The sequence below is a fragment of the Sceloporus undulatus genome, chromosome 7 (genome assembly GCF_019175285.1).
Source record: "Sceloporus undulatus isolate JIND9_A2432 ecotype Alabama chromosome 7, SceUnd_v1.1, whole genome shotgun sequence".
NCBI classification, from domain to species: Eukaryota; Metazoa; Chordata; class Lepidosauria; order Squamata; family Phrynosomatidae; genus Sceloporus; species Sceloporus undulatus.
Window position 1 is genome coordinate 20,128,068 of NC_056528.1, and position 15,830 is coordinate 20,143,897.

At 45.1% G+C, this 15,830-nt stretch overlaps 2 protein-coding genes across 2 annotated transcripts in view; one reads left to right on the forward strand and one right to left on the reverse strand.

Moving 5' to 3' along the window:
* Nucleotides 1–1,535: 1,535 nt before the first annotated feature.
* Nucleotides 1,536–8,441, reverse strand: LOC121937218 (torsin-1B-like). Its single transcript, XM_042480204.1, has 5 exons — nucleotides 8,114–8,441; nucleotides 6,561–6,826; nucleotides 5,876–6,051; nucleotides 5,197–5,324; nucleotides 1,536–4,604 (listed from the first exon to the last, which is right to left on the reverse strand). Exons 1-5 carry the CDS (start codon nucleotides 8,421–8,423, stop codon nucleotides 4,363–4,365), a joined length of 1,122 nt encoding a protein of 373 aa, XP_042336138.1. The 5' UTR covers nucleotides 8,424–8,441; the 3' UTR covers nucleotides 1,536–4,362.
* A 3,655-nt stretch (nucleotides 8,442–12,096) lies between these two features.
* PTGES (prostaglandin E synthase) overlaps nucleotides 12,097–15,830 on the forward strand; it is a 33,438-nt gene continuing 29,704 nt past the window's right edge. Inside the window, exons 1-2 of the mRNA XM_042479754.1 lie at nucleotides 12,097–12,242; nucleotides 14,035–15,435. The gene's annotated coding sequence lies outside the window, so the exon portion shown is untranslated. The remainder of the gene's footprint in view (nucleotides 12,243–14,034; nucleotides 15,436–15,830) is intronic.

Sequence of the window (15,830 nt, forward strand, 5' to 3'; positions counted from 1 at the left end):
TACAAATGCCTAGAGGAGTGTTCTCTCTAGGAACCTCTAGGTCCTTCAGTACAACGTTTGGTTCAAGTTGACCACAGAGTTTCATTGGAGAACCTAGATCAGTGATGGTGAACCTTTTAGAAGCCGAGTGCCCAAATTGCAACCCCAAACCCACTTACTTATTGCAAAGTCACATGTCCCTCTGGCTTTGTAGTAACAAACTCTGTGCTGGGGCGATGGCACATGTGCCCACAGAGAGGGCTCTGAGTGCCACCTCTGGCACACGTGCCATAGGTTCGCCATCACTGACCTAGATATTCCTAGAGAAAACATACTAATACAATATCAGATTAATCAAATCCACAAAAGTCAAATCTGCATATCTGGGGGGATGACTGTAAACTGAAAAGGCTTGGTGCTTTTCTTCCCATCACAAAAGTTTTTGAAGCCTATTCACAATTCGGGACCTATTCTGCACAAAAGTTGCATGTGGTTGTTTTGCAAAGAAAACAGCATGTTCTGCACAGGAAAGAACCTTCTGTGTATCTATGTAGAAATGACTGTTATGACAGTACTATAGCTCCATCCTACAGAATCCTGGAATTTGTAGTTTGACAAAGTTCTTCAGCCTTTTCGGCCAAAGAGGGCTGGTGTCTCACCAAACTACAAATCCCAGGATTTCATAGGATGGAGCCATGAGCATTAAAGTGGGATCAAGCTGCATTATTTCAACAGTGTAGATGCGCCCTTTCTTTCTTACTCCAAAGAGCTAGGTGTTTCTAAACTCTGCTCCACTTTCACACAAAGGCACTTTAGATTGCTTGAAGTTGACATCCAATGAAGCATTACCTTCCGCAGTGAAATGTCCCAGTAACATCTCCTACCATTTCTGTCCCCTGGCTTGACACCAGAAGCAAACAGATTTGGCTGAAGGCTTAGCTGCCTTTGCTATCCAGGAGCACCCAGCCAGGACAGAGCTGTCTGGAGAAGCATACTTCTAGAAGAAACACACTTAAACAGAATCTGACATTTACACTGATGTAAAGGACACAACCATGTTACAGACTGCCAAAATAAAGCTGCTTTGGGTCTCTTTGGAGGTATGCTATTTAAATGATGCATGGGTCCTACGAGTTCGGAGGTCGCGCCAAAGCCACACTCCAATCCTAAGCACTGGAGTGCAGCTTTGGTGCAGCTTCCGGATTCTGAGGATGCATGCATCATTTAAACAGCATACCTCCAAAGAGACCTGAAGCATCTTTATTTTGGCAGTCTGTAACAGGCCCATATTTTGTTTGCATCATCCATTCAATTCTCCTTGCAAATCTGGCTGTCAAGATGGAAGTAGCCTCAGAAATCAAGTGACTGGTTGAGTCTCCCTTATCCAAAATGCTTAGGACCAGAAGTGTCTTGGATATTGGAATATTTGCATAATGAGATGGAGATGGGACCCAAGTCTAAACATGAAATTCATTGATGTTTTGTATGAATATACACCTTATACACATAGCCTGAAGGTAATTTTATACGTAATATTTTACAATAATTTTGTGCATGAAACAAAGTTTGTGTACACTGAACAATCGGAAAGCAAAGATGTCACTATCTCAGCCATTCATTTGGACAATTTTGGATTTTGGAATATTTCAGTATTCTGGACAAGGGAGACTCAACCTGTACTTTCTTCTCAACCAAATCTGTTGTATTTCTCCAAGGCTTTCTAACAACAGAGAAATGCTAGATGTACACACTCCAACAGCAAAGAAGAAACGTGTTGAAGTGTTTCTTACATGTAAATAAACTCTGCCTATTAAACCTTACAATAAAATAGACTAGAGTGGTGGGGAAAAGAAGTTACACAACCCAGTGCTACCCTTTCCACACCTAACTCTCTTGTTCTGTTATACTTTCACTCCCATTCTCATTGAAACATACAAAATATACTTCTTACAGTTACTTCCATAAACAGATTAACAAGTGATAAAGGCCACGTATCCTGGGCTTTTCTATCAGCCCTCCTTGATTTATCTTTCATGCAGCGTTCTAGCTGTCATTGGACTGCAAATCCCAATATTTCTTGCCACTGGATCTGTTGGGAATTGCAATCCAACAAAGCTACCTAATTCCCATTCCTTGTTGGAATCCAGTTGGTTTGTCGCAAGTAGAGTAGACCTGTTGAATCAACTGTTGAACTGAGTCAGATGTTGGTGAACTGCAACTTCCATTATCCATTGCCGTGCTGGTTAAGGATGATGGGAGATGCAGTTCAAGAACATGGGAAGGGCCACACTTTGGTCATCCCTGACCTAGCTGGAAGAGTTAAAACTCTTGGAAAAGGGATGGTTATGTGAGAAGGCAACTTAAACCAGGCTTAAATCTGAACAAGGGCAGTGCTTTGTCCCAAAGAAAAGAAGGGTGATGGTTAGCATTAAGAGGGAACAGAAATACAGTCAAATGATCCATTTGCCAAACTCCCTGAGCTCAGTTAGTGCTTCCTTGCTGCAGCGCAAAGTGCGCTGGTTTAAGTCTCACATTCTGTCTGTAACATATGCAATCATAAATGACACTATATGCAGGATAAATTATGTGTCGTAGCGTAACAGACAATATTCTGCTAACCCATGCGGAAGCAGTGTTATGCAATGCTGCACACTGAGGTTGCCCGCTATACATTGTTCACTGCACATTAAGCAGTGGCATTCTGGCATTGACCTGTATTGTGCAGTGTGGTATGGAGGTGACGTGATGCTGGCATAGTGTATCTCCATGTGCAGATATTTACGCTATGCTGAAGGGACCTTGGATGACAGTGGGCCCTCCATTTGCTGAGGTTAGGGGCACAAAATCCTCGTGAATGTGGAAAAACCACAAATAAAAAACACTATTTAACCTGAGAGAACACCTCTCTTGGAGTCTCTAAGTCCTCCAGTGCAACTCTGCCAGAGGTTGACCATAGAATCACACCAGAAGACCTGCAAATGGCTAGGGAAGTGTTTTCTCTAGTAACCTCTAGGTCCTCCAGAGCAACTCTATGGTTAACTTCCAGCAAGTTGTGCTGGAGGACCTAGATTCCTAGAGAGAATGTATTAATCAAATCCAAATAACCAAATCCACAAAAGTCAAAGGTGCAAATGTAGAGGGCCAACTGTACAGCCTTAAAATCCTTAGGAAACCTACTCTTCCATGATTGGGGGTTTGGATACGCGAACATTGGTCTATAGCCTCACCAAGGAGGAGGCCCAGAAGCCTCTAAATGCTCTTGGCACAATCTTAAATGTTTGCAACTATCATCACTGACCAAAAAAGGCACTCCATAGTCTATATACTCTGCCCTGGTTAGTCCTAACCAGAGCCGACTTATTGAATCCATAGGATTTATTTATATGTTGATTCACCATTCACTGATCCAACAGGACTACTCTAGTTGGGACTAACCAGTACGATTCAGGACTACATGAACTGGAATTCTTAAAATCATACTGGGAAGGGTAACAGGGAAATGTATGCAATGGAACAAAGTAAGGCTGGAATCCTGTTAATAGGTTTCAGTAGGTCCAGAGGATGGCAAATATTTTGCTGTGCTGAACTAAGGAGGATTACAGCCTTAAGTAACGTCCATGTTAGTTCTAGTTTCATTGTCAAGAGGGGCGGAGGTGGAAAAAAGGAACCATTCCAGCAAATCTCAGATGTTACACTGTAATGCTCTAAAGACCAGTGCTTTTCAATTTCGGCCCTCTAGATATTGTTGGAATTTCAACTTCCAGAGGTTCCAGCCAAAATGGCCAAGGCACAAGGAATTCTGGGACCTGAAGTCTAATCTATCTGGAAGAAGAAAGGCTGACAATCACTGCTACAGACTACTGGTCTAAATCTGACTATTTAGTGCCACTAGAACATATCCACTGAATCAACTGCACATGGGGAAATATCACTCATTCAATGGGTCTACTCTAGTTGGGACTCACAATAGGATTCAGGGTAACATCTTGGTAGGAATCATTTCACTGTCTGGATGCTAGCGGACTTAAACTTACATCATTCCATGGCCTTAGGTGTGCTGGATAAGGCTGCTGGGATATGAAGTCCCACAACATCTAGGACGCTATGACATTTCCAACCCAACTGAGTCCTAACATTCACTAAGATTTCTATAGAAAGAATTACAACATTTGATGACCAAACAGGAAAAACACTGGATTTGGGAGAGGGAAGGGTGACTATAAAAACCCACCAGCAACTAGAAGTCTAAAAAATGTTTGAAAGTGCAAATCCATAGATTTTCCTTGTTTCAAAAGTGCTCCAGTAGTGGCTCCAAGAAATCCTTCATCATCCACTTCCTAGTTTAATGTTGTAAAAGGAGAGGAGAAAAATCCTAAAGCCACCTCAATAGAAATCCAACTTGGTCTGCACTGTTTTGCAGCCTTTATCGGAGTAGATCCGCTCGTCTTTCGGGAAAAAGGTCATCTCGTCGGCCACCTTTTGAACCACCTCCTCATCGATGGGGTTGCCACGGGATTTCATCTCTGCCCGGATGCACATTTTCACATGTTTGTACTCCAGGGGAAGGAAGGGCACAAAGTAATCAATGAGGTTTCGATCGATGAGGCTGCTATGCCAGAGACCACCTAGGGAAAACACAGAATCAGGGTAAGAAGGAGATGGTAGGGTCATCACTGGCATACCCTTCACCATTTCACCATGAAAACCAAAACACAGGTGGCCAAGCAATATCAGAGTGTGATCATGATGTTAAAAGTTATTAATGAGGAAGACACGCAAGTTAGGAGGGACTGCAGCGGTTTGCTTTTGCCTGAGCCTCCTGGGAAGGACAAGATTTTATGCCATTCTGTCCTTTCCCCGCAATTAAATTAATCGTGAACTACTTTTGCACATTGAACTCACTGTGCAGCAATAGAAATGAGTTGAGGACAAAGGGGGAAAGGTGGAGGGAGGAGACACAAACTGGGACATTTTAAAAGGAGCTGAAAAAGTAGGATGACAGAGGAGCAACCAGGACTTTTAATGCCAAACTGGGACAAATGGAGGGTACACACTGGCATTGCATGGACAATGCTTCTTAGCCTAAAATGGAGGGTGGGCAACTATAGGATACTAGGGAGGTTACATTAGCCCCCTGGAGATCTTCGAGAGCCAACACCCCCTGCACTCAATACATATTTGCCCCCTAAAAGGAACACAGCAATAAGCAACACTCACTGTTCTTGTTGTTAAAAACGCCGACGGATAACACCGGCTCTAGATCTTTCAGCTGGATCTTTTCCCTGTCCTGTCCTCTCCTCCAAAAGTCTAGGGCCACTTTTGTGATGAGGTCGCCTCCTGCGTTACTGCGAGAAAAAGGAACAAGAAAACAAAATATACGTGGCATTAACAATCCATAACCACAAGGATGACAACACTATCACTGGATTCCTCTCTTTCTTCTTGAATTGTGAACTCAGCAGTGCAAACCTCTTATCATATCCAGGTATAGTAGTGTTGGCCATGTAGCAAAGTACAATAACATCCAAAATCCAAAGAACAAGGATAAATGTATTGGCCAACCAAAACGCATAAAATACATGAAGAGGTCTTCATATTGGTGACAGAGGTGGGGATAAATGGAGTCCTCACAGTTGCACTGGCAAAAGTAGCTACAATGATGGAGCTCCATTGTTCTAGCTTTGTCTGACGATACAGAATTTTGGACCAGGTTTGCAGATGTTTTTGGGGGGTCTCCCAGCAGGCCATATGTAACCTCTGGGCCTGCAATGCTCACCCCTAGTTCTGATGCTCCAGCCAAGCATAGGACATGTCAGCCCACTGGAGAGAATCCCAAGCAGCCAGGACTCAGTAAAAATGTTCATTGTGACCTGTGAACCAAGCAGACGCCACCAACCTGAGAAAGACGAACATGGCTCTTCGGTAGGAGATGCCGTCGATGTTATCATAGTAGTCGAGGAAAGGCTTGATGGCATCGATCAGTCCCGGGTGGAGCTTGTCCATTTCGTCAAAGATGAAAACAGACCGGGCGCAAGCGCTGACGTTGCCCCGGATCCATTTCTGCAACTGGTCCTGAACCAAAACAGAGGAGACAACGTTGAATGCAACTGTGCTACAGCAAATACCAAAACCGTGGGTGCAAGGTTTGATTCACCGCTCAGCCATGAAACCTACTGGGTGAACTTAGGCAAGTCACATGCTCTCAGCCTCAGGGAAAGGCAATGGCAAGGTCACCCAGTGGTTTTACATGGCCGAGCCAGGATTCAAACTCTGGTTTCCAGATCTCAGTCCAACCCTCAAACCACGCTGGCTCTCCAACAGTGAATTAGACCTTCTTAAAAGAGGAAGATGGAAGGGTTCAGGTTTCACTTTTTATTCTCCTCTTTCCAACGCCTTTGTTTCCTTTCAGGCTTTACAATTAGAAACCACCGTGTTCAAGGATAACACCATAAAGGTTGCCAAGACATGCTCCTCCAACCACTTTTGCATTTCCTGCATCACATTTATTGGTGTTTTTGATCCTTTCAGTTTTGCCTTTTCTTTCCAACTCTTTCAGAGAAGCCGCCAAGGAGCATCCTCACCTGGTAGAGTTTGATCTGGTGATCGTGGGGGAAATGGAGCGTGGCGAGGAAAAGGTGGACAAACTTGCTCCTCAGACCCAACTTGTGGACGTTTTCGGCCACGATCTGGCTGACGAAGTTCTTGCCGGTGCCAGCCCAGCCGTGCAAGGAGAGCGCCAGGGGCTTCTTCGGGTTCGGATTGTTGACGAAACCGGACACGGCCTTCAGGACGACGTCTTTGGCGAGATGTTGGCCAAAGAGCTTCTCATCCAAGGCGTCCTTCAGAGCTATGGCAGAAATGGAGAAGGGGTCCATTAGCTGCCATGTTTGCAGGTTTTAACTGTACTGTGCTTTTAGACTCTAAGCCACTTTGAAGCCCAGTTTGGGGTAAAAAGTGGGGTGCTAATCATAAGCGAGTCAATGTTCTCTCTACAAACTCTCCCAAACTTTTGTCCCCCAGAATTCTGGGAGTTGCAATCCTATCTCTTTTCTCCCAAATATTCTGGGAGTGATAGTTCCCCCCCCCCCAAAAAAAATTCTGGAAGCTGCAGTCCTTTCCCCCCCCCCGAATTCTGGGAACTGCAGTCCTCCTCCTGAAGGATGCTGGGAGATGTAGTCTTCCACCTCCCAGGATGGTGGGAGCTGCAGTCCTCCTCCTCCAAGGATGCTGGAAGCTGCAGCCCTCCTGGGGCCTATAATCCTCATCCCCCAAGATGCTGAGACCTCCAATTCTCTACCTCCAGGATGCTGGGAGCTGCAGCCCTCTCCCCAGAATCCTGAGACCTGCAGCCCTCTCTCCCCTGCAAGGATTCTGGGAACTGCAGTACTCCTCCTTCACCCTTGGATGTTAGGAGCTGCAGTCCTCCCTCCCAGGATGCTGACAGCTGCAACTCTCTCCTCCCTAGGATTCTGGGACCAATAGTCCTCCTCCCCCCAATGATTCTGGGAACTGCAGTCCTTCTTTACCATAGAATGCTGAGACCTGCAGCAGTCTCCTCCCCAGAATTGTGGGAGCAGCAATCCTCTCTCCAATCCAGGATGCTGGGACCTGTAGTCCTCCTCTTCCCCCAGAATGCTGGGACTTGCAGTTCAGTCCTCTCCCCAGAATTGTGGGAGCTGCAATCCTCTCTCCTCCCCAGGATGTTGGGTCCAGTAGTCTTTCTTTCCCACAAGAATTCTAAGGCCTGCAGTCCTCCTCCCTCCATGATGCTGGAACCTCCAGTCCTCTCCTCTTCCCAGGATTCTGGGACGTGCAGTCCTCCTCCTCCCAAGGATTCTGGGAACTGCAGTCCTACTTCCCTCCAGGATGTTGGGAACTGCAACCCTCTCCTTCCCAGGATTCTGGGACCAGTAATCCTCTCCCCCCCAGGATACTGAAAGCTGCAATCCTTCTCCTCCCTAGAATTGTGGGAGCTGCAGTCCCTCTCCCACCCAGGATGCTGGATCCAGTAGTCCTCCTCCCTCTCAAGGATTCTGGGGCCTGCAGTCCTCCTGCCCTCCAGGAAGCCGGGACCTGCAGTCCAGTCCTCTCCCCAGGATGCTGGGAGCTGCAGTCCCTCTCCCCCGCCGCCTACCGTCCCCTCCGGGCTTGGGGTCCCCTTCTGCGGGGCAGCACTCGACGAAGCTGCAGTAGAAGCGGGGCGAGGAGAGGTAGCCGGTGAGGGCCGAGGCCGCCCCGATGGCCAGCCCCACGCTCAGCGGCTCCAGCGCCGCCACCGACCTCGAGAGAAGGAGAAGAAGCACCAGCAGCGCCTGCTCCATGGCGGCCCTGGGCTGCAATGCATTGCCCGCCTCCCGCAGAACTACACTTCCCGGCAGCCTCCGGGGCCACTTCCGCCCTTTCTCCGGCCACTTCCGCCCGGTCTCTGTAAACCGCTCCGCCATCTTTGTCGAAGGCGGAAGTATCCCCCCATACAGTGTTATTATTAGCAGTTATTAGTAATTATTACAGTATTTTTTAGTTTATATATATTACTATTATATAAATTATTATATATTTTATAAATTATTTTTATAGATTATTATATGATTTCTGTACAAATGTTTCAAAGCAAATACTGTAATTTGTTTTGAAACATATTTCTGCAAAAATTATATAATAATTTATTAAAAAGGTTTTATTAAAATGTTATAATAATTTATGTAATAGTAATACATAATAAATTATATCATATTATAATATATTACAATATATCTTAATTTATATTTTATATAATATTATATATGTACATAATATTATATTTTATATATAATATAAATTATTATTGTTGTTGTTATTAATTATATGATAATTTTGAAATTGTATAAATAATTATATAATTTAATAATAAACATAATAAAATGTATGTAATAAACCAAGTTGTTACATTAAATTAATGTATATTTAGTTTAATGTACGCTAAATTGTACATTAAACCAAATTAGCTAAGTTATGCCTTCTCGCATTTTTCATTGATTTCTGACCTCTATTCATACTGTATAACCCAGGTTATGCCATTTTATTCTACTGTAATTATTTTACTAATTAATTTATTAATTTAAGGAAATTTGAATTGAAGTGACTATATTAAATTGTAGGATAAGTCCCTTGTAACAATTCTCTCTCAGATTCAATCTAATGCTAGGACATCATGGGAGTAATAGTCCACAAAAAGGTAACTTTCCCAAAGCGTACCTACAAGCCATAGGTCCAAAGAGCACATTTCCTGCACGTTTTCTACTGGGTTTTCCTTTAATCCCTGTGTAAACTAGGGACCACAAAAGCAAACATTGGGAAAGCCCTGTGTAAACTGTGAGAGGATCCGTAAAAAAACACATTTTTACTACAATGGAATAGAAATATTACCCTCAAGATTTCTAATCTAACCTAAACGAAGGTCATTTTTTCACTGGATATGTTGTGCTTGTGGGCATTGGTGTCTTTTAGGCTGCATCCACACTGCAGAAATAACCCACTTTGACACTGCTTTAACTGTGATGGTTTAATTCTATGGAATTCTGGGATTTGTAGTTTGCTGCAGTGTTGGAGATCCCTCCCAGAGAAGGTTAAATATGCCACAAAACTACAATTTCCAAATTTCCGTAGCACTGAGCCATGGCAGTTAAAGTGATGCCAAACTGCATTATTTCTGCAGTGCGGATGCAACCCTAATTCCTTCTAAACTGGCAGGTGCTCATCAATGAATTTCTGCAGGGATAAATGCAAGGTGCTTGGTACTTGAGCAGTAAAAAAAGGGACTTGGGCAGTTAAAATGAAATGCACAGATTTAAAATGGGTGATACCTGGCTTGACATCAGTACATGCAAAAGGGATCTGGGAGTCTTAGTGGACCACAAGCTGAACATGAGTCAGCAGTGTGGTGCAGCAGCTTAAAGAGCCAACATGATCCTAGGTTGCACCAATAGTAGTGTTGAGACTGTGGGAAGTAATAGTATTATTGTATTCCGCTTTGCTCAGACCTCGCCTGGAATATTGTGTCCACTTCTGGGCACTACAATTCAAGAGAGATATTGTGTGTCCAGAGAAGAGTGACTGAAATGGTGAAAAGTCTGGAAACCACCAAGCCCTATGAGGAGCGGCTTAGAGAGCTGGGGATGTTTAGCCTGGAGAAGAGACGGTTAAGATGTGATATGATAGCCCTGTATAAATATTTGAAGGGATGTTTTCTACTGCTCCAGAGAACAGGACCCGAAACAATGGGTGCAAGCTCCAAGAAAAGAGGTTCCAGCTCAACATTAGGAGGAACTTCCTGACAGTAAGAGCTGCTTAACAGTGGAAGACATTGCCTTAGAGAGTGGTGGAGTCTTGACCACTGGGCAGTTTAGAGATCTTGACCACTGGGGCAATGTGGTGTAATGGTTTCGGTGTTGGACTAGGACACTGGGAGACTAGAGTTCAAATTTTGGCTTGGCCATGGAAACCCACTGGGTGACCTTGGGCAAGCAACACTCTCTCAGCCTCAGGATAGCAACAACAAACCCCTTCTGAAGAAACTTCCCAAGAAAACCCTACGATAGGGTTGCCGTGTTGCCCGAAGTCAGAAGCGACTTGAAGACATGCAATGACAGCAACAAACCTCTCACAATAGTATTGAGTTTATACATAAATCAAGCCTTGGCTTTGCACAGTTAGTTGTGAATTTTTATTTTAAAAGAAAGCCTCTTAAAGCTAGATGCTACATGTTTGAATGCAGCATGTAGTTCGACCAATGCCAGGATCCCATTTTAACTGCTGTTTATCCAAACCAAAAATTGGGGTGATGTTCACAGAAGAAGCCAGGAGGTATATGAGTCACTTGGGTTTGCTGTCTAGCCATTGCTTTAATGGGGCCATCATCATCTTAATCATCATCGTCTTTGTAACTCTTGCAAATGTACCCCTGGGGCATAGGTTCAGCTCAGGTTCATAAGACAGTCATCCCCATAAACCTCTTTTACTGCCAGCGTTTTAAACCATGCTGGAACAGGAGAGGTCACTATGAAGAAACAGCTGTGCATGGCTTTTTTTTAGTGCAATACGTGCATGCTGCATGTGCTGCTTGCCTTCAAATTGTTCGCGACTCATGGCGATCCTAAGTCAAACCTGTCACGAGATTTCCTTGGCAAGATTTTGTTCCAAAGAGGTTTCCCATTCCCTTCCCCTGAGGCTGAGAGAGTGTGACTTGCCCAAGTGGGTTTTATTGCTCAACCGTGGTCTCCAGAGCCATAGTCCAACACCCAAACCAATATGCCATGCTGACTCCCTCCTGTGCTGTGCAGGAGGTTTGATTTGATGGACGCAGAAACCCTTTCCAATTCTAGGACCCTCTGATTCTATAGGCTGCTGCATCTGCATTGCAGAAATAATGCAGTTTGACCCCTCTCTAACAGCCATGGCTCCATGCTTTGGAATCTTGGAATCTATAGCTTGTTGGACCACCAGAGCTCTCTGAAAGAGAAGGCTAAGGGCCTGAACAGACAGGCCAAAATAAACCTGCCTAGGGTCACTTTGGCATGCTGTTTAAATGACACATGCATCTTAAGAGGCCAGAAGTTGCGTCAAAGCTGCACTGCGGTCCTTAGGACTGGAGCATGGCTTTGGCACGGCTTCCAGCCTCTTAGGATGCATGCATGATTTAAACAGCACACTTCCAAAGTTACCCGAAGCAGCTTTATTTTGGTCTGTTTGTTTGGGCTCTAAGTGTCTCATTGCTCCTGTGTGCCTTCAAGTCATTTCCAACTTATGGCACCTCTAAAGGTGAGCCTATCATGAGGTTTTCTTGGCAAGTGTCTTCAGAGCAGGTTTGCCATTGCCATCCTCTGAAAGAGTGTGACTTGCTCAAGATCACCCAGTGGGTTTCCATGGCTGAGCGGGGATCTGAACCCTGGTCTCCAGAGTCGTAGCCTAGCATTCAACCCACACTGGTTCCAAGTGTATCACAAAACTACAGATCCCAGGATTCCGTAGCATGGAGCCATGGCAGTTAAAGTGGTGCCAAACTGCATTATTTCTGAAGCCCAAGAGTCAAACAGAGAAGAGTTAATACCTCCTACAGGGCTAGGCTAACCTTTCAGAATAGGTAACTCTCCTGTTTCTCTTTTCCAGCTCAGATTGGGTTACAAACCTGGGGAAAGAAACAGAGAGAGAGAGAATAAAGACAGAGACGGAAAGAGAGAGACACAGTATTTTGGAGCCATCAGCAATGGACTAAAGTACCTGGCCAGGTGAGGGACCTTTTTGCTTTGTTATACGTTTTCCCTATCCTTCTTCAGGACATCAGCTGCATTTTAGGCTTAGGCACTAAGAAAATGGGGATGGAAATTTCTCACTGTCTCATTTGTGGTTTTCAGTCTCTAAACCCTTTGTGTGCCTTTAAGTCGTTTCCGACTTCTGCTGACCTTTAAGCGAACATATCATAGGGTTTTCTTGGCAAATTTCTTCAGAGAAGGTTTGCCATTGCCATCCTCTGAGGCTGAGAGAGCGTGACACCCATGGGTTTCCATGGCCAAGCGGGATTCGAACCCCGGTCTCCAGAGTCGTAGTCCAACACTCAAACCACTATGCCACACTGGCTCTCTAAACCCTAAATAGCACTGTTTCTCCTCCAAAATGTGAATATTCAACACTTTAATTGCAGTAGCAAGCAGCAGCAATGAAGATTATACTATTAGGCACTTTCTTGTTTTATTCATTGCATATAGATTTTAGGTGCATCCACTGAGGACCAAAGTGGTATAATGGTTTGGGCATTGGACTAGAACACTGGGAGACCAAGGTTCGAATCCCAGCTCAGCGATGAAAACCCACTGAGTGACCTCTCTCAGTCTCAGAGGATGGCCATGGCAAACCGCCTCTGAAAAAACCTGCCAAGAAAACTCCATGATAGGTTCTGGAGGCGATGGGACAGGTCCTAGGTGTGTACTTTTAAAAATATGTGGATTATAAGAGAATGAGAGAGAGAGAAAATGAAATTGAGCTCTTCCATCCTATTTCTCTTGCTATGGAGGGTTCTTTAACCTTTCCTTTGAAGTACCTTGGACAGAATCTGCCTGAAACAATGGCGTTTCGCATTGCAAGGTAAGCCAACACCAGCTTTTCTCTGGAAATGGATAGTGTCAGGCAAACCGAGATGCAAAACTGCAAGGGACCTTCCTCCTGCTGTTTGTGAACTTTCATGAAAAGGCAGCCTGGTCTGAGTGTTAGACTACGACACTAAGGATCAGGGTTCGAACCCTGGCTCATGCTACCAAAACCCACTAGGTGACCTTGGTTGAGCCACACTCTCTCAGCTTCAGAGGATGGCAATGGGCAAACCCCTCTGAGGAAAAACCACTACTCCATGCTGGCTCTCTTACAATCCCCTCTGAGCAAATCTTGCCAAGAAAACTCTGCAATAGGTTTGCCTTAGGGTCACCATGTCAAAAATGACCCCAGGTGCAGAACAAAGCAGGATGGCTGGCACCCTGGATAGCTTCCCAAACTAGATCTCCCCCTTTCTTTCTTTCTTTCTTTCTTTCTTTCTTTCTTTCTTTCTCTTTTTCCCCCTTCCCCCTTTCTCATGCATCCCCAGTTTAAAAGCATAAGGGCACCTACCATGACGGCTTCATCTACACTACAGAATTAATGCAGTTTGATTCCACTTCAACTGCCGTGGCTCAGTGCTATGGAATCCTGGGATCTGCAGTTTCATCAGATATTTTGCTTCTCTGCCAGAGCGCTCTGGTGCCACAAGAAACTACGAATCTCACAATCCCACTGAATGGAGGCATGGCAGTAAAAGTGGTGTCAAACTGCATTATTTCTGCAGTGCGACAGCCGCAGATGCCAGCCTGACAGAATGAATTTTCCTTTCAGCAGCCAGCTCTGCTGACCTTCTTGTTTGAACATCTCAGAGTTGAGGAAATATGGGGCGGTGTGGTTCCAATCAGCGGGGGATCTTAAGTTTCAGGCAAAAAAGCAACAGCTTGCAGTTTAACAGTCCTTGCTTGTAATTGCTTCCTCATTTTGTTTTGACAGGGGAGGCCTGGTTGCCCTCAAAACAGAACCTAGGCAATGCGGATGTGGAGTTGGAGGTGACCTAAGGCTATTGGGTGAAGCGAGAAGAGGAGGACAACGGGACATCAAGAGGACCTTCAGGGAGGGCTGTTCCTTCTACACTTCTCCCACAGTACAAGGAAATGGCAGCTTTTAAGAGATTCTGTCATAACTCACCCACTACAATCTAAGAAGTTGGACTGTGAGGAGTTTCTGGCTCCAGACGACTCCCTCCTTGAATCTGAGGAGTTGATGGTCTTCACCAGGACCTGACAGATGTTGAAGAGACAACACACACACACCACTCCTTGAAATCTTGCAAATAAAAAAAGGAGAAACTTTGTAGGAACCATCTACTAAATAGAAGACACTGACTTATCAAGCACCTGGCAGCCAGAGGCAGCCACCTATAAATCTAGCAGTTGCTGAAAGTCCTCCTTGTTCATGGAACAGTAGAATCCTAGAGATCCTCCTCCTGGAAGAAGGCTATCCAGTCCAACCTCCTTCTGCCGTCCAGAAAAACACAATCAAAATACTCCTGACAGATGGCCATCCAGTCTCTGTTTAAAAGCCTCCAAAGAAGGAGACTCCACCACCCTCCGAGGCAGCATCAGGAAGTTCTTCCTAATGTTTAGGTGGAATCTCTTTTCCTTCAACCGTTTAGTCTGGTCAAGCTCTTGGTAATGCTGTGTTTCCTTGACCCCTGGACTGGCTACATTTAATAGCCCTTTGTCTCATCCCCCCTTTGGCTTTGAGTGATGACCTCTGAACCATCTGAGATCTTGCCCCTGAGACTCCCTCCATCTTCTTGGATGGCCTCTGTGTGACTTGGACTGGATTGCCTGCAGCAGCTTTCCTTAAAAGAATCTGTCCCTTTGGACACTTACTGCCCATAGACATAGGAGAGAATTAAATATCCAATGCACACTAGCCATTGCACAGAGCGCACCATTCCAATAAAAACGGAGAAGTCTAACAAAGGAGGAATATAAACATATACATACCTTTCCAGGCAACATTCTTGCCCTGAGATTCTTCTCCCCTTTCCAATCTCTGAGATCTGGGAGCCATAACTGACGCTCCTTTGTATTTTACGATGGGCAATGCCATATGTTCCCCCTTGGTGGAAATCTGGGATGTGACCAGCAAGCTGGCAGCCCCTGAATCTTTGGTGCTCTCTAGCTTCTCCAAGACCCAACCGTACCATTCCCAAACTGCCTCCAATGTGACCCATCTTCCTTCATTCTCAGGAGCTAATATCCATGCTGAAGAGGAGGGCTCGGTGGCAGTGTCATTCCAGGATGTCAGCTCCAGTTCAGTGGTGGCTACGACAAGCCATTTGTCCAGCTAGAGTCCAGGATCTGATATGTATCAGCATTTCCCGTGAGTAGGATTGGCTTCATCTTGGATGCCAAATGTGCTGCAGTGCTGGAGAGCTTTATAACATTGGTTGAGATTCTGCATGGGGCATGTACTTATGGAGTTCCATCTTCTGATCCAAACTCCCTATAACTCACCTTAAAAGCCAGGCAGCTTTGCTAATCGAATTACCGCTGTGCTGGCAAGCAGGGTGCAGAAAGATGACATTTTTAGCCTTTTCCTGCCAGTGAGGCATGGTGCAACTCCTTCAGCACCTTGCTTGCCAGCCCTGCAGATGTTCCTTGCTTGGTATGGCTGCTTGAATTTTAAGGTGGGTTTTAGGGGCATTTGCAATGGTGACAATGGTGCCACGATAGCAAGGGTGAATGTGAAACTGTACAACTGTCTAACAGTCATTC